The sequence below is a fragment of the Emiliania huxleyi genome (assembly GCF_000372725.1).
Source record: "Emiliania huxleyi CCMP1516 chromosome Unknown EMIHUscaffold_12, whole genome shotgun sequence".
Taxonomy (NCBI): Eukaryota; Haptophyta; order Isochrysidales; family Noelaerhabdaceae; genus Emiliania; species Emiliania huxleyi.
Window position 1 is genome coordinate 579,892 of NW_005201392.1, and position 21,292 is coordinate 601,183.

General features: G+C 65.0%; 8 protein-coding genes across 8 annotated transcripts in view; 5 read left to right on the plus strand and 3 right to left on the minus strand.

Moving 5' to 3' along the window:
- Positions 1-122, plus strand: part of EMIHUDRAFT_97981 (hypothetical protein) — a gene marked incomplete at both ends in the record, with an annotated part of 1,750 nt that extends 1,628 nt beyond the window's left edge. The window contains one exon of the mRNA XM_005790464.1: positions 48-122. Within this exon, the coding sequence (XP_005790521.1) occupies positions 48-122 (75 nt within the window). The remainder of the gene's footprint in view (positions 1-47) is intronic.
- Positions 123-361: 239 nt separating this feature from the next.
- EMIHUDRAFT_200536 (hypothetical protein) lies at positions 362-1,684 on the plus strand (the record flags this gene model as incomplete). Its single annotated transcript, XM_005790465.1, has 4 exons — positions 362-481; positions 914-1,060; positions 1,316-1,500; positions 1,669-1,684. 4 exons carry the CDS (start codon positions 362-364, stop codon positions 1,682-1,684), a joined length of 468 nt encoding a protein of 155 aa, XP_005790522.1.
- A 1,828-nt stretch (positions 1,685-3,512) lies between these two features.
- On the minus strand, positions 3,513-4,497 carry EMIHUDRAFT_97982 (hypothetical protein; the record flags this gene model as incomplete). The annotated part of the gene is made up of 2 exons (XM_005790466.1): positions 3,513-3,673; positions 3,864-4,497. 2 exons carry the CDS (start codon positions 4,495-4,497, stop codon positions 3,513-3,515), a joined length of 795 nt encoding a protein of 264 aa, XP_005790523.1.
- Positions 4,498-4,665: 168 nt separating this feature from the next.
- EMIHUDRAFT_433571 (hypothetical protein) lies at positions 4,666-5,804 on the minus strand. Its single transcript, XM_005790467.1, has 2 exons — positions 5,536-5,804; positions 4,666-5,458 (listed from the first exon to the last, which is right to left on the minus strand). The coding sequence occupies exon 2, from the start codon at positions 5,365-5,367 to the stop codon at positions 4,951-4,953; it is 417 nt and encodes a 138-aa protein (XP_005790524.1). The 5' UTR covers positions 5,368-5,458; positions 5,536-5,804; the 3' UTR covers positions 4,666-4,950.
- A 1,835-nt stretch (positions 5,805-7,639) lies between these two features.
- On the plus strand, positions 7,640-10,190 carry EMIHUDRAFT_462262 (hypothetical protein; the record flags this gene model as incomplete). The annotated part of the gene is made up of 3 exons (XM_005790468.1): positions 7,640-8,422; positions 9,322-9,773; positions 9,813-10,190. The coding sequence occupies 3 exons, from the start codon at positions 7,640-7,642 to the stop codon at positions 10,150-10,152; spliced, it is 1,575 nt and encodes a 524-aa protein (XP_005790525.1). The 3' UTR covers positions 10,153-10,190.
- A 365-nt stretch (positions 10,191-10,555) lies between these two features.
- Positions 10,556-11,658, plus strand: EMIHUDRAFT_462263 (hypothetical protein; the record flags this gene model as incomplete). The annotated part of the gene is made up of 2 exons (XM_005790469.1): positions 10,556-11,231; positions 11,528-11,658. The coding sequence occupies 2 exons, from the start codon at positions 10,556-10,558 to the stop codon at positions 11,656-11,658; spliced, it is 807 nt and encodes a 268-aa protein (XP_005790526.1).
- A 6,047-nt stretch (positions 11,659-17,705) lies between these two features.
- On the plus strand, positions 17,706-19,361 carry EMIHUDRAFT_448990 (hypothetical protein). Its single transcript, XM_005790470.1, has 5 exons — positions 17,706-18,282; positions 18,354-18,386; positions 18,457-18,484; positions 18,728-18,790; positions 18,932-19,361. Exons 1-5 carry the CDS (start codon positions 17,762-17,764, stop codon positions 19,091-19,093), a joined length of 807 nt encoding a protein of 268 aa, XP_005790527.1. The 5' UTR covers positions 17,706-17,761; the 3' UTR covers positions 19,094-19,361.
- A 121-nt stretch (positions 19,362-19,482) lies between these two features.
- On the minus strand, positions 19,483-20,086 carry EMIHUDRAFT_433574 (hypothetical protein). Its single transcript, XM_005790471.1, has one exon. The coding sequence runs from the start codon at positions 20,071-20,073 to the stop codon at positions 19,642-19,644; it is 432 nt and encodes a 143-aa protein (XP_005790528.1). The 5' UTR covers positions 20,074-20,086; the 3' UTR covers positions 19,483-19,641.
- Between the last annotated feature and the right edge of the window lie 1,206 nt (positions 20,087-21,292).

The window sequence follows — 21,292 nt, forward strand, 5'->3', positions numbered from 1 at the left end:
ATTCTGACAGCGAACCTAAGACCACACAACAATCATTGCAGCACTAGAAGAACGACCGGAGGGGGACCAAGTCGGAGAGCAGGAACAACATCAATGGGCCAGAGAGTGCGAGAAACACCTAGGGGGAAGCAGCCGGGCTCTGCTCCCAAAGAGACGGCACGCTGGGCACAGCGGGGGCATGCTGCCAAAAAGGGGAGGCCGACGATCCTCCCGAATGCTCGTGGGTGCCCGACACCAGCTTTTTGTCGATGGCTACCATACGTGCGTGCTGCTCCCACCTGGACCGCCCTCGCTGCCGCCGCCGTCCGCCCCGCCGCCCTCTCCGCCATCGCCGGCAACACCATGCCCAGGGTGCGAGTCTATGACCGTGGGTTGCGACGGAAGCAGAATCACCGGAGAAGATAGTCACGACGACGTAGCTCTTGGCGCCGAAGGGTGCTGCGCCCAAGCGAAGGCGAAGTCAGGGTCATGCGGCTATGAGGTGCGTGCAAAAGAAGACCCCGCGTGCGCAGCCCGCCACTAAACCAGGTTTGTGCATCCGATGTGTCAGGTGCTCGGGTCCACCTGCCGAATCTTCATCGGCACGGCGTGCCAAATGACAGGCGGGGGGCGCAGGCTCTCCGAGGCGGCCGTCCCAACCGAGACAGGCCTCGCACTCGACAGCGACAGCGACGGCATCCCGGACCACCTCGACCCCGACTCGGACGGCGACAGCATCCCCGATGCCGAGGAGGGCACAGGCGACAGCGACAGCGACAGCATCCCGGACCACCTCGACCCCGACTCGGACGGCGACAGCATCCCCGATGCCGAGGAGGGCCCATCAGCGCCGCCGCCGCCCGCCCCGCCGTCGCCGCCGCCGCCGTCGCCGCCGCCGCCGTCGCCCCCGCCGCCCGAGGTGACCAAGTGCGAGGGCTGCAACAACATCAATGGGCCAGGCGAGTGCTGGAACACCTGCGGCGACGCAGCCGGGCTCTGCTCCAAATGCGACGGCACGCTGGGCACACCGGGGGCATGCTGCCAAAAAGGGGAGGCCGACGATCCTCCCGAATGCTCGTGGGTGCCCGACACCAGCTTTTTGTACGATGGCTACCATACGTGCGTGCTGCTCCCACCTGGACCGCCCTCGCTGCCGCCGCCGTCCGCCCCGCCGCCCTCGCCGCCGCTGCCGCCGCCTCCGTCACCGCCGCCGCCCTCGCCGCCACCGCCCTCGCCGCCACCTCCATCAGCGCCGCCGCCGCCATCCCCGCCGTCGCCGCCGCCGCCGTCGCCGCCGCCGCCGTCGCCCCCGCCGCCCGAGGTGACCAAGTGCGAGGGCTGCAACAACATTAATGGGCCAGGCGAGTGCTGGAACACCTGCGGCGACGCAGCCGGGCTCTGCTCCAAATGCGACGGCACGCTGGGCACACCGGGGGCATGCTGCCAAAAAGGGGCGGCCGACGATCCTCCCGAATGCTCGTGGGTGCCCGACACCAGCTTTTTGTACGATGGCTACCATACGTGCGTGCTGCTCCCACCTGGACCGCCGCCTGCACCGGCTCTTCGTCTGTGTACTGTGAGTACCGACTGTGAGTGTGTGAGACACATATGGTGAGAGACACGCTGTGTGTGAGACACGCTAAAATAATGAAGAGTGATACACACAGCAGCGGACTAGGTCCAGCCCAGGGTGGCACAGATCTGACGTTTGACATCCGTCAGAGCCGTGTTTTTCTTGTCTTGCGGTACATCTCTCCGGTAGTTACCTCACGCTCCGCCGTCCGGCCATGGATGGTTCGATGGAGCTCGGCGAGCTCCATCGGACCATCCAACTCCGGTCACCGGGTCTGAACGCGCTCAGCCTCAGGAGGTACCAAACCGCGCGAATTCTGCACGCCTCGCTGCACCGCTGTGGCTTGACTGAATCAGGCAGCAGCAGGCTGCTGCTGCTGAAACAGCAGCAGTCTGCTGCGGCCCCAATACGCAAGTTAATGACCAGCATTGCTGCCGGGGGCATTCGAGCCGCCACAGCCGGTGTACGACTGTGCACTGCCACCTGCCCGCGGCTACGCACAATGTGCGCTCGCATTGGATGAGCCCTGCTGATGGACCTGCGTCGCCTAGCTGCACGAGAGCAATGCCGCAGGCGGCGGCCGTGGCATACACTGCGAGCACACGCGGTGCAGCTGCGAGGTGCAGCACGACATTCTCACTGACCCCAGGGGTGCCACTCTCGCCTCTTGTAGCGCGTCACTCGCGCATGCTCTCCAGGAGCTATGGGCTGTAGCCTGTGTTTGGCCGGTTCTGACCCGTTTACTATCATCGCCAAATGTCACAACCCGTGCCACCCAACTCCCAGGGCTGGACCTAGTCAGCGTGCTCTCATACACACATCTCACATGCGACATGCACATGCGACATGCACAACATACACATGCACAACATACACATGCACATGCACACGCACATGTGCATGTGCATGTGCATTTGTTACGGGGCATATTATGATTTATGTGCGTGTGCATGTGCATGCACATGGGTGCATGTCCATGTCCATGTGCATGTTGATTGTTGTGCGATCCGATGGTGGATCATGGTGTCCCATGGACACTTCTCTACTCACTGAACGCAAAACGTGTGTCTCTCGCATGACGTGTCCCACCAAGATGCTGGACGATCGTGATATTCGTGTCTCTGTTCGTAAAGCCGTACACATCGATCATCGTAGCTCTAGGTCTAGCTCTGTAAGGGTGACGTAAGCCCGCCCGCGGGTCCCGGGTCAACACACGCACACACACACACACACACACACACACACACACACACACACACACACACACACACAAGAAATCACGGTTGACGGATCGGGGAGAGCGTAACGACTCTTCGACGGCGGCCGCGCTAGAAGCCTCCGCTCTCGCGTTCTTGAGTCTGCGTCTGTACTCGACCTTCTCGGCCCTGCGGTCACGGCCCCGATCGCCCCTATCATCCGGATTGGCGCGTCTATACACGGCCTCAGCGCGTGCCTGCGCCGCGGATCGCTCCCTTTTCGGCATGTCGTTGCATGTCCAGAACCCAGTGTCGAGAGCCAAGGCGCGAGTGGTGACACGCCCGCAACCTTTGAGCACCTGCGTCCCCCACCAGACATAAATCGTCCCCCACCAGACATCGAAGTCAAATGTCAAAGACACCTCTAGGGACACAGCTGGGGGGAGGCGGGGGCCCCCGGAGGCACCGTGCGCCGCGCCGCAGTTGCGCAAAGGTACTTTAAGTAAGTTAGCGATAGCGGTCACGCCGTAGCTCGCGCATATAGAAGCAGGAAGCTAGGCAGAGGCCGCATCGCGTTCGCTGTATACGTTTTACCCAAAAACAACCGTAAAAACATCCGAAACACGAGTCTCCAAAAACCAAAAAGGGATGAAATCCCTTATGGAAGATTATGGATATAATCGCCAAATTATCTCAGGAACATAGTGTGAATGCCCGGGAACAGCCACTCCTGGCCCGAGTGCGGGGCGCGAGGGACAAACAAACTAGAAGCCGAGCGCGCCGGAGCCAGCCGCCTCATAGCTGGAGCCTCCCTCTATGCTGGCGAGGAGGCCGGCGCCGCGTTCCTTGACGCCGAACCGTTGCGCCGCCCAGCAGCAGCCTCCCACCGAGCAAAGCAGCACGAGGAGCATCACGCCGCCGCCGCCTGCGAGGCGCGGTGGTGGACTCGCATCGAGGCCGGTGGCGCGGCGCGGGTCGGGGAGAGCGAGGAGGAGGTTTGCGGCTCACTGGCCGTGGTGCTAGCCCCCCCCCCCCCCCCCACCCACCCCCCACCCCGGGCCACCCACCACCACCCCCCCGGATGTGCGAAGCTGGCAGCGAGACAGTCTCCTCACCTGAGGATGCTGCCGCCGCCCCCTCCTCGTCCGCGACCGGGTCGTCGAGGAGCGGCACGCCGGGCTCCCTCCCCAGCAGGACGGTATACACCGCGGCCGCGGCGTCGCCGCGCAGCAGGGCCACCTCGCAGGCGCTACTCGCAGTCTCGCCCGGCAGAGGGAGCGCAAAGCGCGGGACGCCGGTGTCGAGCGCGGGCGGGATCGGAGGCGCCTCGGGAGCGAGCCGGTCCCAGCAGGTGACCTGCAGCCGGCAATCCGCGCCGCTCTCCGCCAGCAGCATCGGCTGCGAGGTGTGCACCGTCGCCGCATACCGGCGCTTTGCCGCGTCAAAGGGCGGCTGGAGATCGGTGCCGGAGACGCTCAGGCCACGGAGGGCGCAGTCAGAGGCTTGGACCGGCGGCGGTGCGGCCGATGGCGGCGCATCGCCGCCCTCGCCCGGGCGCGAGCACGCAGCGCATACGGCGCCGAGCCCACCCGACGCGTTGGCCACTGTGCCCCAGGCCTGGCACTGTGCTGGAGACAGGAGAATCTGGGGCGGCGAGCGGCTGTCTCGCACGGGCTCGTCGGCGGCGGCGGCGAGCTCCGGGAGGGCTGCGAAGGTGAGGCAGAGCAGGAGAGGAGGCATGGAAGGCATTGGACGAGCGGGAGGCTGCCCGGCGCCGAAGTTCACAGCCTTGTTATGAGACTTCTGTGGGACTCTCGGCGGTACCCGTCTCTGTTCTTCGGGCAGTGAGAGACGCAGGATCTGCACGCCAAAGTGGGCCACTCCGCATTTGCATTTTGGTTTTGGGTTGTCGGAGATCATCCATCAGCACTCATGTCTCATCAGTCAGTCACGTCAGTCAAAGCACGTGGAGCAGTCGCTGCATGCAACGGCGCCGCCACACGCTCCGGACGACCCCGACACACCGACACACCACGCACAATGGGAGGCTATCGCGCACGATCGGGCATCGCGCCGCAAACAACTCGCCGCACAGATGGGGGGGAGGCAGAATCCCACACACACCGGAGCAGCACAGACACCTTACACGTCAGCGCTCGCTCGATGTGGCCGGCGCTCTCCCCTCGGTCCTATCTCGCCTTTTCAACGGCGGCGTGCGGCCACGCGCCGCGCCGAGCCGGTCTCGGCGGGAGACCTCGGAGCCGCACGCGATGCGGGCATGCGCGATGGCTCCGTTGGCTCCGTGCCTAAGGCAGATAGATTAGGGTGTGAGCTGCGGCAGCCAGTCGGAGGCCGCGATGGATGGCCCAGGGCCGGCGGCGGTGAAGGCGTCCGTCGATGAAGGGATGTCGTCGAGGGAGCCATCGTCCTCCGCGGCTGGTGCACCGGTCCAGTTGTCGGAGTTCGAGATCGCAGTCGCCCGTTGACGAACTCACGGAATGTGAGCGACTTGGTGCACGCTGGGTCGAGCATCATGACTCGCACCTCATCCTGGGCGAGGAACTCGCCCAGGGACCAGCTGTTGGCGTCGCCGTTTTGATCGAGCTGCATCCACTGCATGGTTTCGTAGTCAAGCGTAAACACCCAGGAGTTGGTGCCTGGGTGACTTGCTGATGAGAGCGCCTTCCAGGCGGGTAGTCGTGCCCCTCACCTACGGTCATACGGCGGCGTCAGAGGGGGGAAGGGGCGCGAAGCGTGAACATGGAGGCAAGCAGGTGGTGGCTGCACCTGGCCAAAGCCGGCGACCTCAAAGTTGTCGTAGCTTGTGCGGATATCGCTGAGCGTGAGAGGGACCGGATCGGCAGCAGCATGGGCGGCCGCGTCAGCGGCCGGAGAGGCCGGAGAGCCATCCGACGGAGGCCGGTCGTGCATCGGCGCGTCAGCCGCAGGGGCCAGGGGGGCGGCGGCATCCATCGCTGCGGGTCGCTGCGGGCCGACGATTGTGGACTGATCGATCGTGGCGGGCGGATTTCGGCTGCTACATTCTACGGCGCCGACACGAGAGAGTTATAAGGGTAGAAGAAAATACGTCGGATGGCGCTATGCATTGGTGTGTGGCAGCCACGCTGGCTGTGTGTCTTGTGAGCTTGTTTTGTGTCTGTGTGTCGCTCGTGCGTGTCGTCATCATCTGTCCCGCGAAGGGTTGGCAAACAGGGCCATTTTTGCCACATTTTGCCCTCTCGCGCGATCTTCTCGCGTCGGCAAGCGCGCCGGCCAGGATGGGCGAGCCGGTCCCGCCACGCTGGACAGGCCAGCGGCTGGCACGCGCCGGCCACCCCGGCGGCGCGGCGGCCTCATCGCGCTCGTCGTCTGCGAGGCCACCGCTCGGCGTCGCCGCGTCCGACGGCGATGGCGCTTGGCTGTGACGTGGGATGGCGGCATGGTGCGCGCGGACGTGGGGGTGGTGCGGGATGCGCGTGCCAGCAAGCATAGTTTCACCTCAACCCACCCCGCAGGCGCGCCGACGTGTTGCCCGAGCGCGTTTGGAGGCAGCAGCAGCTCCTCGCGAGGCGCCTTCGGAGGGGTGCCACACCCCTTTCCCAGCCGCGCGCGAGTTGAGCTCCGATTTGCGCTCTTTTTCGCACACGCCCGACGCTTCCTAGTAGGTGAGGATCGACCATCCTCCGCTAGCAGGGCTTCGTCGGGCGCGTCTTCGTCGAGCGGTGGTGCATCTCCCATGCTCCCACCCGCGCCCTCCTGGCAGCCCGCCCGCGGCCCACACCGACGCCCTCACGTGCTCACCCTAGTCGTAGGTGCGGTTTTTTTGCGTGCCCCCCGTCGATACGGGGCGCTGGGCGATGGCTGGGCTTGTCGCCGGGCGAGCTAGCCCCTCAGCCGGCCGCGGAGCGGAGGTGCGAAATCGAGGCGGCGCGGCCCCTGCGCGCAGCCTGTCCGGCCGGCGCGCGCATGGTTCCGTAGCCCGTCTAGTGCCTCACTGACCGACTCCAGCGCCACGGTGTACGTGGCCGGTGTGGTACTGGGGCTGGGCAGCCTTGGGGCCGGCGGAGACCGCCGTCTAGCGGTCGCACTAGTCTCTTTTCGTTGTTTGACCTGTTTGTTTGACAGTTGTTTGACCATACTTTGAGCCTTAATTATTAATTCGTGTTTGGGTCTCTGAGGTCGATACTAGCGTCTGTAACTTGCCACAAGTATGCTTTACAAAAGTCCTGCGGAGCGGGAGTCGCAGAACCGCCGTCCGCGCGCGCTGTGAACAGCGCCGTGGTCAAACACTGTTCAACGTCGTTGAGAACACGCGTAGCGAAAGAGAGACCGTCTACCTACCTACCTACCGTTGGTCTGTGAGAGGTTAAGGTGCGAGCCCTGGAGGCCCTGGGGATGGGGGGAGACTACCCGCGGGCCTAGAAGGCCCGCGCATCGCACAACCCCGGGCCCGAAATCGCACAAGTTCACCCTTGGGGACCCGCTGTGTGCGGGGTGGGGCGGTGGGCCTCTGCCCAGGGACGACGGCAAGAAGCCCAAGGGTGAAGCGCCGAAGAAAGTATCGTGCGCCGCCGTGTGTGCTGGCGTCCCGGCTACCTTGGGTTTTCACGTAAGGCCGACTGCACGCTCAAGCCTAAAGGCTACACGCTCGCACACCACTTGCTGAGTGGCTCTCCCCCCATGACTCGCACCAAAACGCCCTACCTACCTACCTATTGCGGGCGCCAATCGCCAGGCTCCGTGCCCCACCTCCAACCAATTCAGGCCGAAGCGAAAAAAAAAACCGGCCCCGCCTTCGCCGGCTGCCGTCCCGGGCGCCGCCGCCGCGGGCGCCGCCGCCGCACCCGTCTCGGCTGGCGTCCCAGCCGCAGGCGACACGAAAATGGCAAGCATGGACGCGAAAGACGATCCGAGCCACGCCAAGCCTGCACTTCCCCTCCTCCTCGCGCCCGCCGCGCTCTACCTCTTCTCGGTCTCGCTCCTGTTTCCCATCTTTCCGTCGCTCCTGAAGTTCGCTCTGCCCGCTGGAGTGCCCGAGCGTGGCGCGGAGACCACCGCGCTGTACGGCTTGCTGCAGCAGATTAAGGCCGTCCTCGACCTCTTTACGCTGCCAGTGCTCGGCAGGGTCAGCGACTATGTCGGCCGCAAGCCGGTGACGCTCTGGTGTCTCGTGCTCGCCCTGCTGCAGCTGCTGCTCATCACGCCGCCCTCACGAACGGGCGCCGCGCCCGAGACGTACCACGCCTGCCTCGTCGCCTCGCGCGTGCTCGGCGGCATGAGCGACGGCGTGCTCGTGCTGCTGTTTGCCTCCCTGACAGACGTGGCGGACGGCGCGGCGCTGCCGGTCCTCTTCGGGAGGGTGGGACTCGTGTTTGGCTGCGCGTTCACGCTGGGCCCGCTCACCGCCGCCCTCCTCCTCGCCCGGTCGGGCGAGGTCGCCGTCCTCCTCCTCTCCGCCTGCTGCACCCTCCTCGCGCTCCTGCTCTACGCGGGCACGAGGAGACAGCCGCTAAACCTCCGCCACGAGCCTCACAGAGGCTCTTCTCGGAACCTGCTCGGAGCCTCGTGGATGTGTAGGACGGAGACCCTCCTCGCCGCGCGACGCTCGCGCCTGCCCACGTCGCTGACGGCGCAGTTTCTCCTCTACTTCTCTCCCGTCTACCAGTTGCAGCAGGTCTGCAGCACTCTTGAACACACGGAGCGCTCGTTCGACACCACACACACACAGGCGCGGGGCCGCGCGGGACTGGCGCACACCGTCTCGCACAACGTACAGGGCGCGCAGACCGAACCAAAGCCGCCGCTGAGTCACCTCCCGACCCTCCGAGGGAATCGCAGCGAGAAGACACGGACCCACGCCCACACCAGGTCTGAGCCAGCCCGCCCCTGCGGGGGTACTAACAAGAAGACTGTGATGACGAACGATGATCACGAAGAATGATGACAATGACAGGTCTGGGCCAACCCGCTGCTCCGCGAGTACCTCTTCGCTTTTCTGCTCCACGAGGCTGCCGAACACTTCTGCCGCACCTCGGCCAGCCTTCGGCTTTGGCCGCACCTCGGCCGCACCTTCGTTGCACCTCGACCTCGGCTGCACCTCGGCCGCACCTCGGCCGCACCTCGGCCGCACCTCGGCCGCACCTCGGCTGCACCTCGGCTGCACCTCGGCTGCACCTCGGCCGCACCTCGGCTGCACCTCGGCCGCACCTCGGCTGCACCTCGGCCGCACCTCGGCTGCACCTCGGCTGCACCTCGGCTGCACCTCGGCTGCACCTCGGCCGCACCTCGGCTGCAAGGTGTCGACTGCCGTCTACCTCTCGTGGATCCTCTACCTGCAGTGGCGCTTCCTCTGGTCCGCCGCCAGAGTAGGCGTCATCCTCTAGAAGGGGAAGACCATGGAATCCTATTCTTGTGTCCCGACCAGCGCTCGAGAGGACACGACACATGTACATGTTCAACTGCATTCCGCCGATTCCGCTGTATCCGCTGTATTCGTACCCCTCGTATTCACGCGGTGCTCTCTGAATACGCTGCAACGACACCGTCTTCCCGCCCTGAGGTTGGCGGATTCAGCACGCAGGCATCTTCCTCTCCGCCATCGGCGTCGTGGTGGGAGTGACGCAGGGGCTGCTGCTGCGGCCGACGAGCGCCGCGCTGCAGCGGTGGGTCGGCGAGACGTACGAGCGAGCGGTCGTCGGCACCGCTCTGGCCGCGAACGCGCTCCACTTCGCGCTCCTCGCCTTTGTGTCGAGCGGGACGGCGTGGTTCCTGCTGCTGCCGCTGAGCGGCCTCGCCTCCTTCGCGGCGCCGGTGCTGCGCGGCATCGTGATGCGCACGCAGCCTGTCGGCCGGCGAGGGGGGCGCCGAGCGCGCCGCTCTCGGCTGGCTCGGCGCGACTCAGCCCCCTTTTGCGAACCACGACGTAGGTTCGGGAGCGTCAACGCCATGTTCTCTACGTGCGCTGTGCTTGCGCGCGTCTTTGGGAGCGCCTCTCCTTCTCCTTCCTGGAGGCGCGGCGCGCCACGGTGAGCGGCGGATCTTCACGGCCGCAAGTGTGTGAACAGGAGCGCCGTCTTCCCGTGGATCCTCGCGCGCTCGCAGGAGGGCGCCGTCTTCCCGGGCGCGCTCAACTTGGCCGCGAGTGCGGTCATGCTGTGCTGCCTCGCCGCCGCGGTCAGGGCGACGGCGCTCTTCCCGCCGCACCTCCTGCGGCCGCCCTCGAGAGAGAGTGTTGTGTTGTCGCCCTCGCAGAGCGACGGCGAGGAGCTCGTCGGCGTGCGCACGGGCGTCGACGGGGGAGAGTCCTCCTCCGCCAGGGAGCATGCCTCCTCCCCAGGGCCGGATCCCTTTGCCGGGGGCGCGGGAGTGCGGCGGCTACGGACGGACCGGACGAGCCCGGTGTAGTGACGCAGTGTGTACAGCTAAAATAAATAGATAAAGAACGCGGACACACCTCACGCGTAGCGGCGTCAGACAGGATGGCTTTTCCCGAAGTTCGCAACCCGCGAAGGCGGCCGCGTCCGTTGAGAACGTTGTCTTGAACTCTTGGAGACGCCGCGTTGACGTGAGCAACGCGACGGCCGCTGAGCGCTGTGACGAGAGCCTAATAAATAAATAAATACAACGGACATCACAAGCTAGGGCTGGGTCGAGGACAGACACGTCCCCACCTTTGCAGGATTTTGCAAAAGCGAGGGGGGAGGGCGCATCGCCGCGCGGAGAGGGCTGGGCACAGGGCACAGGGGATCTCTCTCGACGAGAGCCTAGCGCGCACCTCAGGTTGAATTTTCTTTTTTAGCGCTATGGAATGGCGTCTGCCATATTGCTCATCACCGCGAGCGCGCGCCTCCTGGCCATCCGGGGCGGTGCGGACATAAACTACCCTATCCCTCCCAACCCGTTTGCGCCCAGCGACGCGACGCCGCCGCCAGCGGAGGCTCCACTGGCGCCGGCGCCAAAGGATAGCGGTGCGACCGCCGAGCAACCGGGCGACTGGCCTCCCTCCGCCGACGGTGCGGCGGCGCAGCCCGTCGCCGCCGCCGCCGCCGCCGCGCCGCCGCCGCCGCCGCGGGCCAAACGCTTGCGCTGGCAGCCGGCGCTGTGCGTGGGCGTGATCGGGGCGGCGTGTCGGCTGAGCCGGCCCGCCGACACCGCCCTGCTCGCCGCGCTCGACGCCTTCCACCAGGGCGGCGCCGGCGCCTCGCTCGCGGCCGGCGCGCGCGATGCGGCAGCGGAGGTGTCAGCCGGCCCTCTCTTCCACCACGCCGTGCACTCCGGCGTGCTGTGGGTCGGTTTGCTGGGGCAGTGGCTGCCGCTCGCGCCGCTCAGCCTCGCGCTGCTCCGCCCGTGGGCGTCGGCCCTCTCCGCCGCCCAGATCCTCTCGTACGGCTGCCTGTTCGGCTACCTGATGCGCCGCATCTTGCCTGGCAACCGCCATACGCAGAGAAGACACCCAGACAAGACATTCGGACCGCTCACGGACAGTGCCGCGGGCCCCACACGACACGTCACACGACACGTGGCGTAGCGCAAGCCGCTCACAGAAGAGCCCTTAGCCTCGTCCCGCCTGCCTCCGGCCCGCCTTCTTTCGCCTCTCTGCAGAGACCCACCCGCACCGCACGCCCTGTCCTCACAAGGGACCCGGCCCGGGCCTCTGCCCCTCCTCCACGCCCTCCCCCACCCCACCCACCCCTACACACTCCTCCACACACACTCCCTCCACCCCCTCCTCCACACGCGCCGCTCGTCACAGTGCGCGCGCGCGCCTCCCCCCCCAAAGGCGCCGATGGCCACCTCGGAGCCTCCTTTGCCAATGCCGCGCGGCGCGGCCGCATCTGGAGCCTCGCCGCCGCCGCCTTCTCGCCCGCCGGCGTCGTGCATTGGGCCGACGCGGCGGTGAGGCCCCTCTAGATGCGGACGGCACTGTCCTCCTCTCCCCTGCACCCACGCACACACACGCACACACACACCACGCACACGCACACGCACACACACACACACACACACACACACACACACACACACACACACACACACACACGCGCGCGCGCGCGCGCGCGCGCACCCACACACACACACACACACACACACACACACACACACACACACACACACACACACACGCACGCACGCACGCACGCACGCACGCACGCACGCACGCACGCACGCACGCACGCACGCACGCACGCACCACCACCTCAGTGGGCTGTGCCAGCCGCGCACGGGGAGCAGGTACTCCGTACTCGCTCTGAAGCCGAGATAGGGGGAGTTTTTTTTGTTGCCACTTTCTTTTTCGGCATGACTTTGACATTTCTTTCGGGTGGAGCGCCCGGGGCGAGAGACGCGTCAGGTACAGAGCAGCTCCGGCTCTCAGGTTTTAGTCGCAGCTCTTCGCCCGGACGAACCGTTTTTTCTGTTTGGCTGCTGTTCACAGGAGGGCTCGAACCACCGCCTCCTCCTCCTCCGCCTCCTCCTCCTCCTCCGCCTCCTGCTCGTACACGCGCGTTCCCTACCACCAAAACGCACACAGCACGGGTTCGTCCGAGACGAGCCGAGATGCGCCGAGGCTGCCGAGGCGCCAGCGCGTCGCCTCAAGCACGAGCCACAGGACCTGTGCTCACAGCTCTTCCCGTGAGACGCTGTTCACGAGCTTGGGGGACGCGAGGCCGGCGCCACGCCACCGACACGGCCGACAGGAGCACGTAAGGCGGCGGCGGCGGTGGCGGAGGCGGCGGCGGGAGCGGGCGAGGGGGCGGCACGGGAGACGGTGGCGCAGAAGGCGAGGAGTCGGGGCGGTGGATGGCGGTGCAGTGGTACTCGGACGCCTGTGTACAAGCCAGGGGGTGTGAAGGCACGCCCTGCACGATATGGAATAGATATAGGCTTTATTGCTCGGCCACCACGGCAGCGGTCCCCGAGACGCGCTGGCCCGAGCGCGTCCAGTAGCGCACGCAGCGAGGGCGGCCCGCCTCCTTGCAGCCGTCGTGCGCCGTCTTTGGTGCCTCCGCCCACGCCACGGCCACGCATGCCGGCTCGCCCTGGGAGGCGAACGCGCCTACTAGGTACACGGTGAGGTACACTTCTCCACGCACACAAAGGTGAAGAGATCTCAGAGATCTCTCTCTCACAAGGTGTGGTGGGGCGAGGGGGGGCCGACCCTCGCGACGCCACGTCTAAAGACAGGTGAGCCGTGCTGGGATGTATCTAAGACGGTGTGACTGACGGGCCGTTCTCGTAACACGTGGTCGCGCACGCGGCCGCAGAGGAGCAGTCTGCCCACGACTCGAACCTGCGTGCGAGGGGTCGCGTCTCAACCTGTGAGCGGAGTGGAGGCGCCGTGCAGGCCGACGGAGTGTCTCTCACGTGTCGTCGGCCTCGCCCGCCTCGCGGCAGTATCCGATGCCTATGTTCATCGATCCACAGGCCTTGTTGAGGCGAGCTCTGCACCCGCTCGCGCAAACCTCGTGCGGCAGCAGCGCCGACAGGAAAGGTGGGGAAAGATGGCACCATGGGTGCGTATGCCGAGGCTCGCGGAGGTTGTGGTGGCGGCGAGGGGGGTGGCGGCGGCGAGCGGGGTGGTGGCGGCGAGGTCGGCGAAGGGAGTGGCGGCGGCGGCGGCGGAGACGGCTCCGGCGGTGGCAAAGGCGGCAGCGCGTCGGTGTAAGGCGGCGGACGCCAGGGTGGCGGTAGTGGCGAGGGAGGAGTCGAGGGCGAAGGTGGCGGCAGCTGCGGAGGTGGCGGAGGCGGCGAAAGTGGCGCTGGCGGTCGAGGTGGCGGACGTGGCGGGGGCAGTGGCGGCGGCGTACTACGTAGTGGTGGCGGCGGCAGCAAGGGTGCCGTCCTAGGTGACGCCGGCGGCGACAGAGGAAGAAGCGCGGGCCCCGGTGCGTGCGTTGGCTGATCGGCGCTGACCTCTACCGCCACCCAAGCCGCCGCCGTCGTAGCCGCCGCGAAACTCACCGCCTCCGCCCATGCAGCTGCCATCACCTGCGCCCTCTCGCCGGCGGGAGCGATTTCTCTTTGTTTTTAGGGGTACAGGACGCCGTTCACAACTTCGCCGGCGGTGATGTAGCGCAGAGAACCTGCCCACCTCGCTCGGTGGGGATGCGATCTGGGATGTGGTTTGGCGCAAGTTTTGGCGCCGACAGACTAGTCTGACAGCCCTCTCCAATCACCCTCGCCCAGGGAGATCTTACCTGCCAGCGATGAACGGACCCGAGAGGTGAATCTTGAGACTTGTTATCTCTGTAAAGAAAGAAAGGAATAAAAAGAAATCCCTTCTCTTGTACCACCCGGTAGTGAGAGAGCGTGCGTTCGGCGTATGGCTTTACTAATGGTAATGCCCATGTGGTTCTAGCTTGAAGGCTTCTACCCACCGTGGTAGTCAAAGAGGCCCTTGGCCCATCTGATCCCCCCAGGGTCGTCAGGACAGCTTGAGAACCTCTCCGGTGTCCATTGGCAGCAGAAAATTACGATGTGGTCGGCGTTCACGGTGCTCGCCGCGTCAGCCTCCGCATCGATAGGCACCGGCGCTGCACACACACCTCCATCGCCGCTCACCTGGATGTAGTATGGATTCGAACTACCGTCAGGGAGCCTTCCCCCAACCGGTGCCCACACGTTGCCGCTTGGGACGCGAGCCCAGGGGTCTGCCGACCGGCTGCCAGATTTGAACCCCTGGCCGCTATCAAGCGCCGGCGTGGGACTTCCCGTGACGTCAAACTGGTAGTCTGGACAGATCACGTCGAGCGTGCACAGCCCGCCCGTTTTACCTCGCGAGTTCGTGGTGTAGCCTTGGCGCTCACAGAAGGCGGCAGCGCTCGAGTGGCTCGCAAAATTGGATGGGTCGTGATCCTCCTCATAGCGGTAGGCGTTGCCCATGTAGGTGTAGCTAAAGTCCTGAATCTCGAACTCGCGCCTGCACAGTGTGATGTGGGGTGGGCTGAACATCGGTGCTGGAAGAGAACTTTGGCTCAGATCGAGAGGAGTCCGCGGCTCAAAGTACAGGTCCACGAGCGATACTGGTGCTGCGGCGTTGCTGAAGACGTAGAGGTAGGCGAATTTTCCACGTATGTCTTCGCGGTCTGCCCGGATGGCGCAGGAATAGGCGCGTGCTTCTTCAGCGGGAGGTGGCGCATCGGGGGGACAGCACTGGTCTCCCGCGTACGGGAGGCCGCGCTGGAAGCACGACTGCTGGCAGTACTTGCTGGCTGTCCACTCCGCCTTGCCGTTGCACTTGATGCCGCCCCAGGTGTCGCACGCCAAGTCGTTGCTGGTCATATACGGGTGTGGGACATCAGAGCACTGAGTGCACTGGAGCGCGTACACCTCTGAGCTCTGGCAGAGGAGCTGCCGCTGGCGGTCCACCGGCTGCCCCCACGTTGCCTTGGCGTCCATCATCGGCATGTCGGCGCGGTACAGGGTGACGGTGGATTCAGAGTTGTGCGGGCCCAACCAAACAAATTTCATCCTGCGCGCGGTGGCAGGCAACCGGAACGTGGCGCTCCTTGCCGGCAGGCGAATGGGCCCGTGCTGCGTCGAGTCTCCGGGTTTTAGGGTGAGAATGCTCACCTCAGCAACCTTCGTCACAGAGTTTGAGCGCGATGTGCAGACCCAACCGCGGGGGCACGCCCCTGCCGTGTCGAGGTGGAATATGTTGTTTCCAACCGTCGCTTTCGAAACCACGCGAGCGCAGCAGCTGCTGTACTCTGGGTAGCCTGCTCCTTGCTCATAGCACGTCTGTTGACAGCTCCGGTTGATGTAAAAAGTCGAGCCCGCCTTTACGCACATGGAACGGGTCCCGCGCCAGGTTGCACATTCGTGCTGATTGCGATGCATCCACGCAGTCCGTGAGTCTGAGCACCAAGTGCACGAGCCAGCCGTGGAGATACTCGGCGGCGCGGAGGGCGCTGGCGATGGACCCGGGCAGCAGACGCCTCCAGGGTAGGCGACGCCGGCGCGGAAGCACGACCGCCGGCAAAACCTCTGTAGATGAAACCACCCGGCGCTGTCACCACACAAAGTTGGGAGGTATTTCCACGTTTCACAATACAGGCTGTTCTGGATCATGTACGGAGATCTCTCATCATTGCAAGTGATGCAACCAGCCTCGCGCGAGGGCTGTGGTGGTGAGGGGTTCGGCGACAAGACCTGCGGAGTGCGCGCCAGGACGGCGACAGCTGTCATCGGCGCTTTTCGCCAGGACAGATCGCCCGCTTTTCAAGGAACAGATGTGCTTCGCCCCGGCCAGGACGGCGACAGCTGGCATCGGCGAGTCTCTCGACGATTACTGGGCCCTGTTTGAGAGATGTTTGTTGATCCGTCGCCGCGCCGGCGCTGTCGGTTGTCCAGGGACGTAAGTTCTTCTCTCTCTCCAGCGTATGTGTGTATGTACTTTTAGCTTACTGGGAGAAGAGACACACCACGCGGAACGCATCTCCATCGCTTCGGTGAAGGGGGTGAACCGTGCCATCCTCGATCGCCGTGCAAAGCTCGCTTCCGAGCTCTCACGCCGCGCGTAGGGCCCTTAGGGGCCTAGAGAACACAACCCCCTCTCTCTTTTCTCCCAGTAAGCTATAAGTACGTACGTACTGGGAGAGAGAGACTTCGGTGAAGGGGGTGAACCGTGCCATCCTCGATCGCCGTGCAAAGCTCGCTTCCGAGCTCTCCTGAGGGAGGGTGTAGAGGATGTAGAGTGTAGAGCGCTGTAGAGCTGTAGAGCTGTAGAGCGCTCTGGAGTGCTGTAGAGCTGTAGAGCTCTACATCCGCCGCGGGACGAGGCGCGTGCGTTGTAGAGCGATGTAGAGCGCGATTTTGTTGTAGAGTTTGTTGTAGAGGCTCTACTCCAAACCGCCCCGGGAAGGCAGTGACTCAAAGAGGTCAAGTCGCACTAATGGGGTGTCTCCGAGCTTACTGGAGCCCCGATGGACGGCCCTGACTATCACTGACACACAGAGAGTCCCTCTGACGCGTGACGGCACACAACACCCTATAACTGCGTCATGACCAGCCTGCCATGCGTCGCCGGTGCCGCATTCATCGCAGTGCTTCTTTAGCAGGCGGTGGACTGTCGGCTGCGAGAACGGTCGCATATTTGCGCGAGGCGAGGCGAGCATTCAGACGGGAGCTCCTGGCGAGCGCGTGCGGGAGCTCCTGGCTGAGCGTTGAGTCCAGGCGAGTTGTGCTGGCCACGATCGCTACGCCAAGCCGAGCTGACGCGCCGAGGCGCCGGCCAGTCGCAGCCGTGAGGCATGCCACAGCAGCAGAGGCACCTGCCACCCATTGGGCGGGCAGACAGAAGGCCAGGGCAGCACTGGCAAGTGCAACGCGCCTCATGTCGGAGAGCCAACGTGCCTCGTTCGCCGCTTACGATGTAGAGTTTGTTGTAGAGATTTCACGTTGTAGAGCGCCTCTACATCGCTCTACAACGCACGCGCCTCGTCACGCGGCGGATGTAGAGCTCTACAGCTCTACAGCGCTCTCCAGCTCTACAGCTCTACAGCGCTCTACACTCTACATCCTCTACACCCTCCCTCAGGAGCTCTCACGCCGCGCGTAGGGCCCTTAGGGCCTAGAGAACACAACCCCCTCTCTCTTTTCTCCCAGTACGTACTTTCTCTATGTAGCTCTTACGAACATACCCGTTTTTTAGCTACTGGGAGAAAAGAGAGAGGGGGGTTGTGTTCTCTAGGCCCTCTCTCTCTCTCTACCCGTAGGTGAACTGCTGACAGGGTTTGCGATGAGGAGCGATCCGAACGTTTTTCAATGTACAATGTATGTACGTACTTTTAGCTTACTGGGAGAAAAGGGAGAGGTGTTGTGTTCCCTAGGCCCCTAAGGGCCCTATCTCTCAATGTATGTGGCTCTTGCGTACATTCCCGGAGGAGGACTTTTTTCACTTTTAACAAACATAAGGCGCGATTAAAACAAAGAAAAATCCGGCACGCGACTGCACTGCTGCTTGCACTGCTGCTTGACGCTTGGCGCTCTCTAGAGCTGCAGAGGTGTGGCACGTATGGAACGATCCAAGCGAGTACGCCAGCCGACAGCCCGTGCCGAGGAGGCTGCGGCCGCAAAGGCGCGGAAGCAAGCGCATCACAGCCGGCCTGTTTCGGCCGATCCGGCCTCCGCCAAGCCGCCCACCACGCCAGCAGCCGTCATCTGGCCGGGCGGGAGCAGGTGGCGGCCGGGCACGGCCAACTGGGGCACTCGGAGCCCGCTGGCACATGGCTGTGGCAAGTGTCGCTGGAATGTTCTCGGATGTCGCGGCTGCATCGCCGCTGCCGCCGACTACGTGGCGCCCGCACCGCACGCCTTTGCGCCCGGTAGAGTGAGGCTGCCGGTTGCGGGCATCGACGCCGACTGCGACGCCGGCGGCGACCGCGACGACCGGATCCGCGGAGTGCAGGCGCTGTTGGATAGTGTGGCCGTGCAGTCAGACGGCGTGGCCGATTTAGACGGGTTCGGCGTCGTCGCCGTGCATCCAATCTCGCGCGGCACGCTGCTGCGCGATCCGTCCGTCGTCTTTGTGCCTCGGCGTTTTCGCAGCTGCTCCCTGCCGAGCACTGTGAGCAACGTCTCTTCACACCTCGAGTTCCTGTGAGCAGGCCCTCTGCGTACGCCGTCGCGCACCTTCCGCCGTACCCACACTCGAGCCGACGACGGGCGGCCAGCCGTTCTGCTCTCTGACCTCCCGCGGCTCTCGCCTAGGTACCACGCGCTCGAGCTCGGCAAGCAGGCGACGCTCTTTGACACTCTTTGACACTCTTTGCTCTTTCACGCTCTTTCACGCTCTTTCACGCTCCTTCACGCCCACACGCCCATACTCCCGCACGCCCACACGCCCACACCCTCTCCAGCTGTCGCTGCCGCCGCACTGCCGCCCCCACACCCCACACCCCTGTTTCATCCCGACCCGCCTGACGCCCGCCCCGCCCCGCCCCGCCCCGCCCCGCCCCGCCCCGCCCCGCCCCGCCCCCAGAGCTACCTCCGGCTGCGAGAGCCGGCATTCGGCCACGTCTCGCTCACCTACTTTGTCAACGAGGCCAACCACACCGCCCGCCCGCATGGCATGTGGCACAAACATCCCGACGGCTCCTGTCTGGGGACGAGCCCTTGTCCCGCACTGTTGAGTGTACCGAGCCTCCTTACCCTCCCTTCCGTTGCCTACCTTCCCCTACCTTAGGCCGGCCACGGCGGCCTGGCAGGCCCGCCCGCCAACGTGCGGTACAGGGTGTACCGACCGCGAGGAGGCGGCGCCGCGTACGGCTGCGGGCTCGAGGCGCTGTCCGACATCGCGGCGGGCGAGGAGCTGCTGGCGCGGTACGACCAGACGCTGAGGGAGTGATCTACCGAGTCTCAGTGCAGGGCTGGCTGCTGGCCCAGGTCGGCTGCGTGGTACGGGATACTCATTACTGATTACTGTGGCGCGTTGTGGTGTCGCTCCAGTTCAACTCGGCAGTTCTCGCGCGCGCTGTGTCCGTCTCGCGGAGAGAGACACCCGACTGCCGACACCGGGGTGTAGGCCGTAGCCGAGACGCGAGAGAGGCCGCAGAGGGAGCGAGCGGCGCGAAGTACCCTGTGAAGTACCTCTCGTTTTACGACTCTCTCGTGCGAACTCTCTCCGACAGTACTCTAATCTTGCGCTCAGTCAATCCGCGCGCCTGGGGCGGAGGGGGCCGCTGGTCCCCCGGCTGTGGAGAGAGGATCGAGCTTAGACGTTAGAGTGAGGCGAGATAATATAAACCACGTTTCAATATTGACGCGCCACACGCACACTGGCAGCCGGCGGGCCGCACCCCATAACACATAACACTGTGGTGGAGCGGCTCGGGGACCTGGGTCCTGGACGTGCTCCAGAGAGCGAGCGTAGGTAAATGCGCGAGTTCTGACTGGTCACTTGACAATTCGCGAGCCAGGGAAACACCAGCCGGCCGTCTCCGAGATGCGCTTCATCACGAAATTGGGCAGGAAGCGGCCAAATATCTTGTTCGCCATGTAGGCAAAGTAGCGATGTCGGCCGGCGACCGTGCCAAAGCTGACCAGCAGCGTGGCATAGATGGGCGACACGGCGACGAGTGAGGTGATGCGGTACGACCACGGCCCCTCGCGCATCGAGCCCTCGAGCCCGATGGTCCGCTTGAGCGCGGGCCGCACGAGCGCCACGCTCGTGGAGCCCGTGACGCCAAACACGCAGAAGGCGACCGCAGCCTCGGTCGGCGACTCCCTCCACGACGGCCGCTGCTGCGTCGTCCACGCCCAGAAGCGGTCAGAGGCGCTGCCGCCGCCGCCCGCGGTGCACACGCGGCGCCGGGCGATGCGGAGCATTGTCGACAAGTGGGCCGGGGGCGGTGGTGGTCAGTCGGCGCGAGCGCGAAAAAAGACGAGGTTTTTTTGCTTTCTTTTTTGAACTCAAGGTCGAACTTTTCTGCGAATGCGTGGGAGGTGGTGCGCGATGGCGACGCCGCGAGTGCCGGTCGCGCCGCGGTCAAATGGGAGAGAAGGGAGAGGGCGTGTGTGTGTGTTGTTCTCTGTTGTAGGTATGTTGTTGGCAAAGCAAGACACAGAGCTCACACAAAATCACAGTGGGTGGTAAGCGAACGAGTCACTTAACAGGGGTCGATTAGTGCGGGCCACCCTGTCCAGAGAGGCGGAGGTGCCTTTCTGGGTACTGGGATCTTGCGATCGAGTCTATGCAACCCTCGGCCACGCTCTCCTTTCGTGGCTGATAAGCATTCGCAGACCAGGCGATGGAGATGGCGGGGAGCACGGATGTGACTGCGCACCAAGGCGAGGGGGGCACGACACGCACCGACCCTTCACGAACCGAAAGGCCGTGCCCGGCGTGCAAGGGGCACGGTAATCCGGCACGTGTTGGGCGCCCCATTCCGTTTAGGGCTAGGTCGGCTCAGGGCCCCGTCCACTTCCCTCCCACTTGGCGCGTGATGATGAGGAGGTGCCACCCAGGCCAGCCAGGACAGGGGCGGGGGGCGAGGGCGGAGGGCGGGATGGGCGCCAAGCGGGAGGGAGCGGACGGAGTGGAACGCACAGATGGGCTTGGGGGATGGCGAGAAGGCGGAGGGGCAGGAAGGGGGGAGGGCGGCAGGAGGGCGGAAGTCGGCATGGGCGAGCGGCGGGTGGTTCGGTTTTACAGGTGCTTTACCAGGTCCGACGCAGGTTCGGCACCCTGGCCGCACCCCGCCTCGGAGCTCTCGGTAACCAGACCCTCCGCACGAGCTCACACAGCTCACAAATGTGTGCCGTCTCCCAAATACAAACCCCACCCTCTACTTGGAGCCGGGCAGCGCCTGCAGCGCGCGGGAGTGCTGCTCGAGCCCGCGGGCGTGCAGCGTCAGCTGCGAGCCGCCGATGGAGCGGGCCGTGTTGAGTACCGCCGTCTGCATGTCGCGCCGCAGCAGCGCGAGGGCCTCGCCGGCACCGGACGCCGCGTGGCTCGCCTTGGCCTTCGCCTCGACCTCGATCTGCTGCAGCGCGGGCAGCTTGCGCTTGTCGGCCTTGCCCTGCAGCTTGGTTAGCGACTGCGCGT

Excerpts from the sequence above, each read along its gene's own strand:
- EMIHUDRAFT_433571 (XM_005790467.1), bottom strand. The coding sequence starts at position 5,367 with ATGCAGTGGATGCAGCTCGATCAAAACGGCGACGCCAACAGCTGGTCC.
- EMIHUDRAFT_448990 (XM_005790470.1), top strand. The coding sequence starts at position 17,762 with ATGGAACGATCCAAGCGAGTACGCCAGCCGACAGCCCGTGCCGAGGAG. Across the intron at positions 18,485-18,727 it reads CGCTCGAGCTCGGCAAGCAG|AGCTACCTCCGGCTGCGAGA; the intron begins GCGACGCTCTTT and ends CCCCGCCCCCAG. Across the intron at positions 18,791-18,931 it reads TCACCTACTTTGTCAACGAG|GCCGGCCACGGCGGCCTGGC; the intron begins GCCAACCACACC and ends CCCCTACCTTAG.
- EMIHUDRAFT_433574 (XM_005790471.1), bottom strand. The coding sequence starts at position 20,073 with ATGCTCCGCATCGCCCGGCGCCGCGTGTGCACCGCGGGCGGCGGCGGC.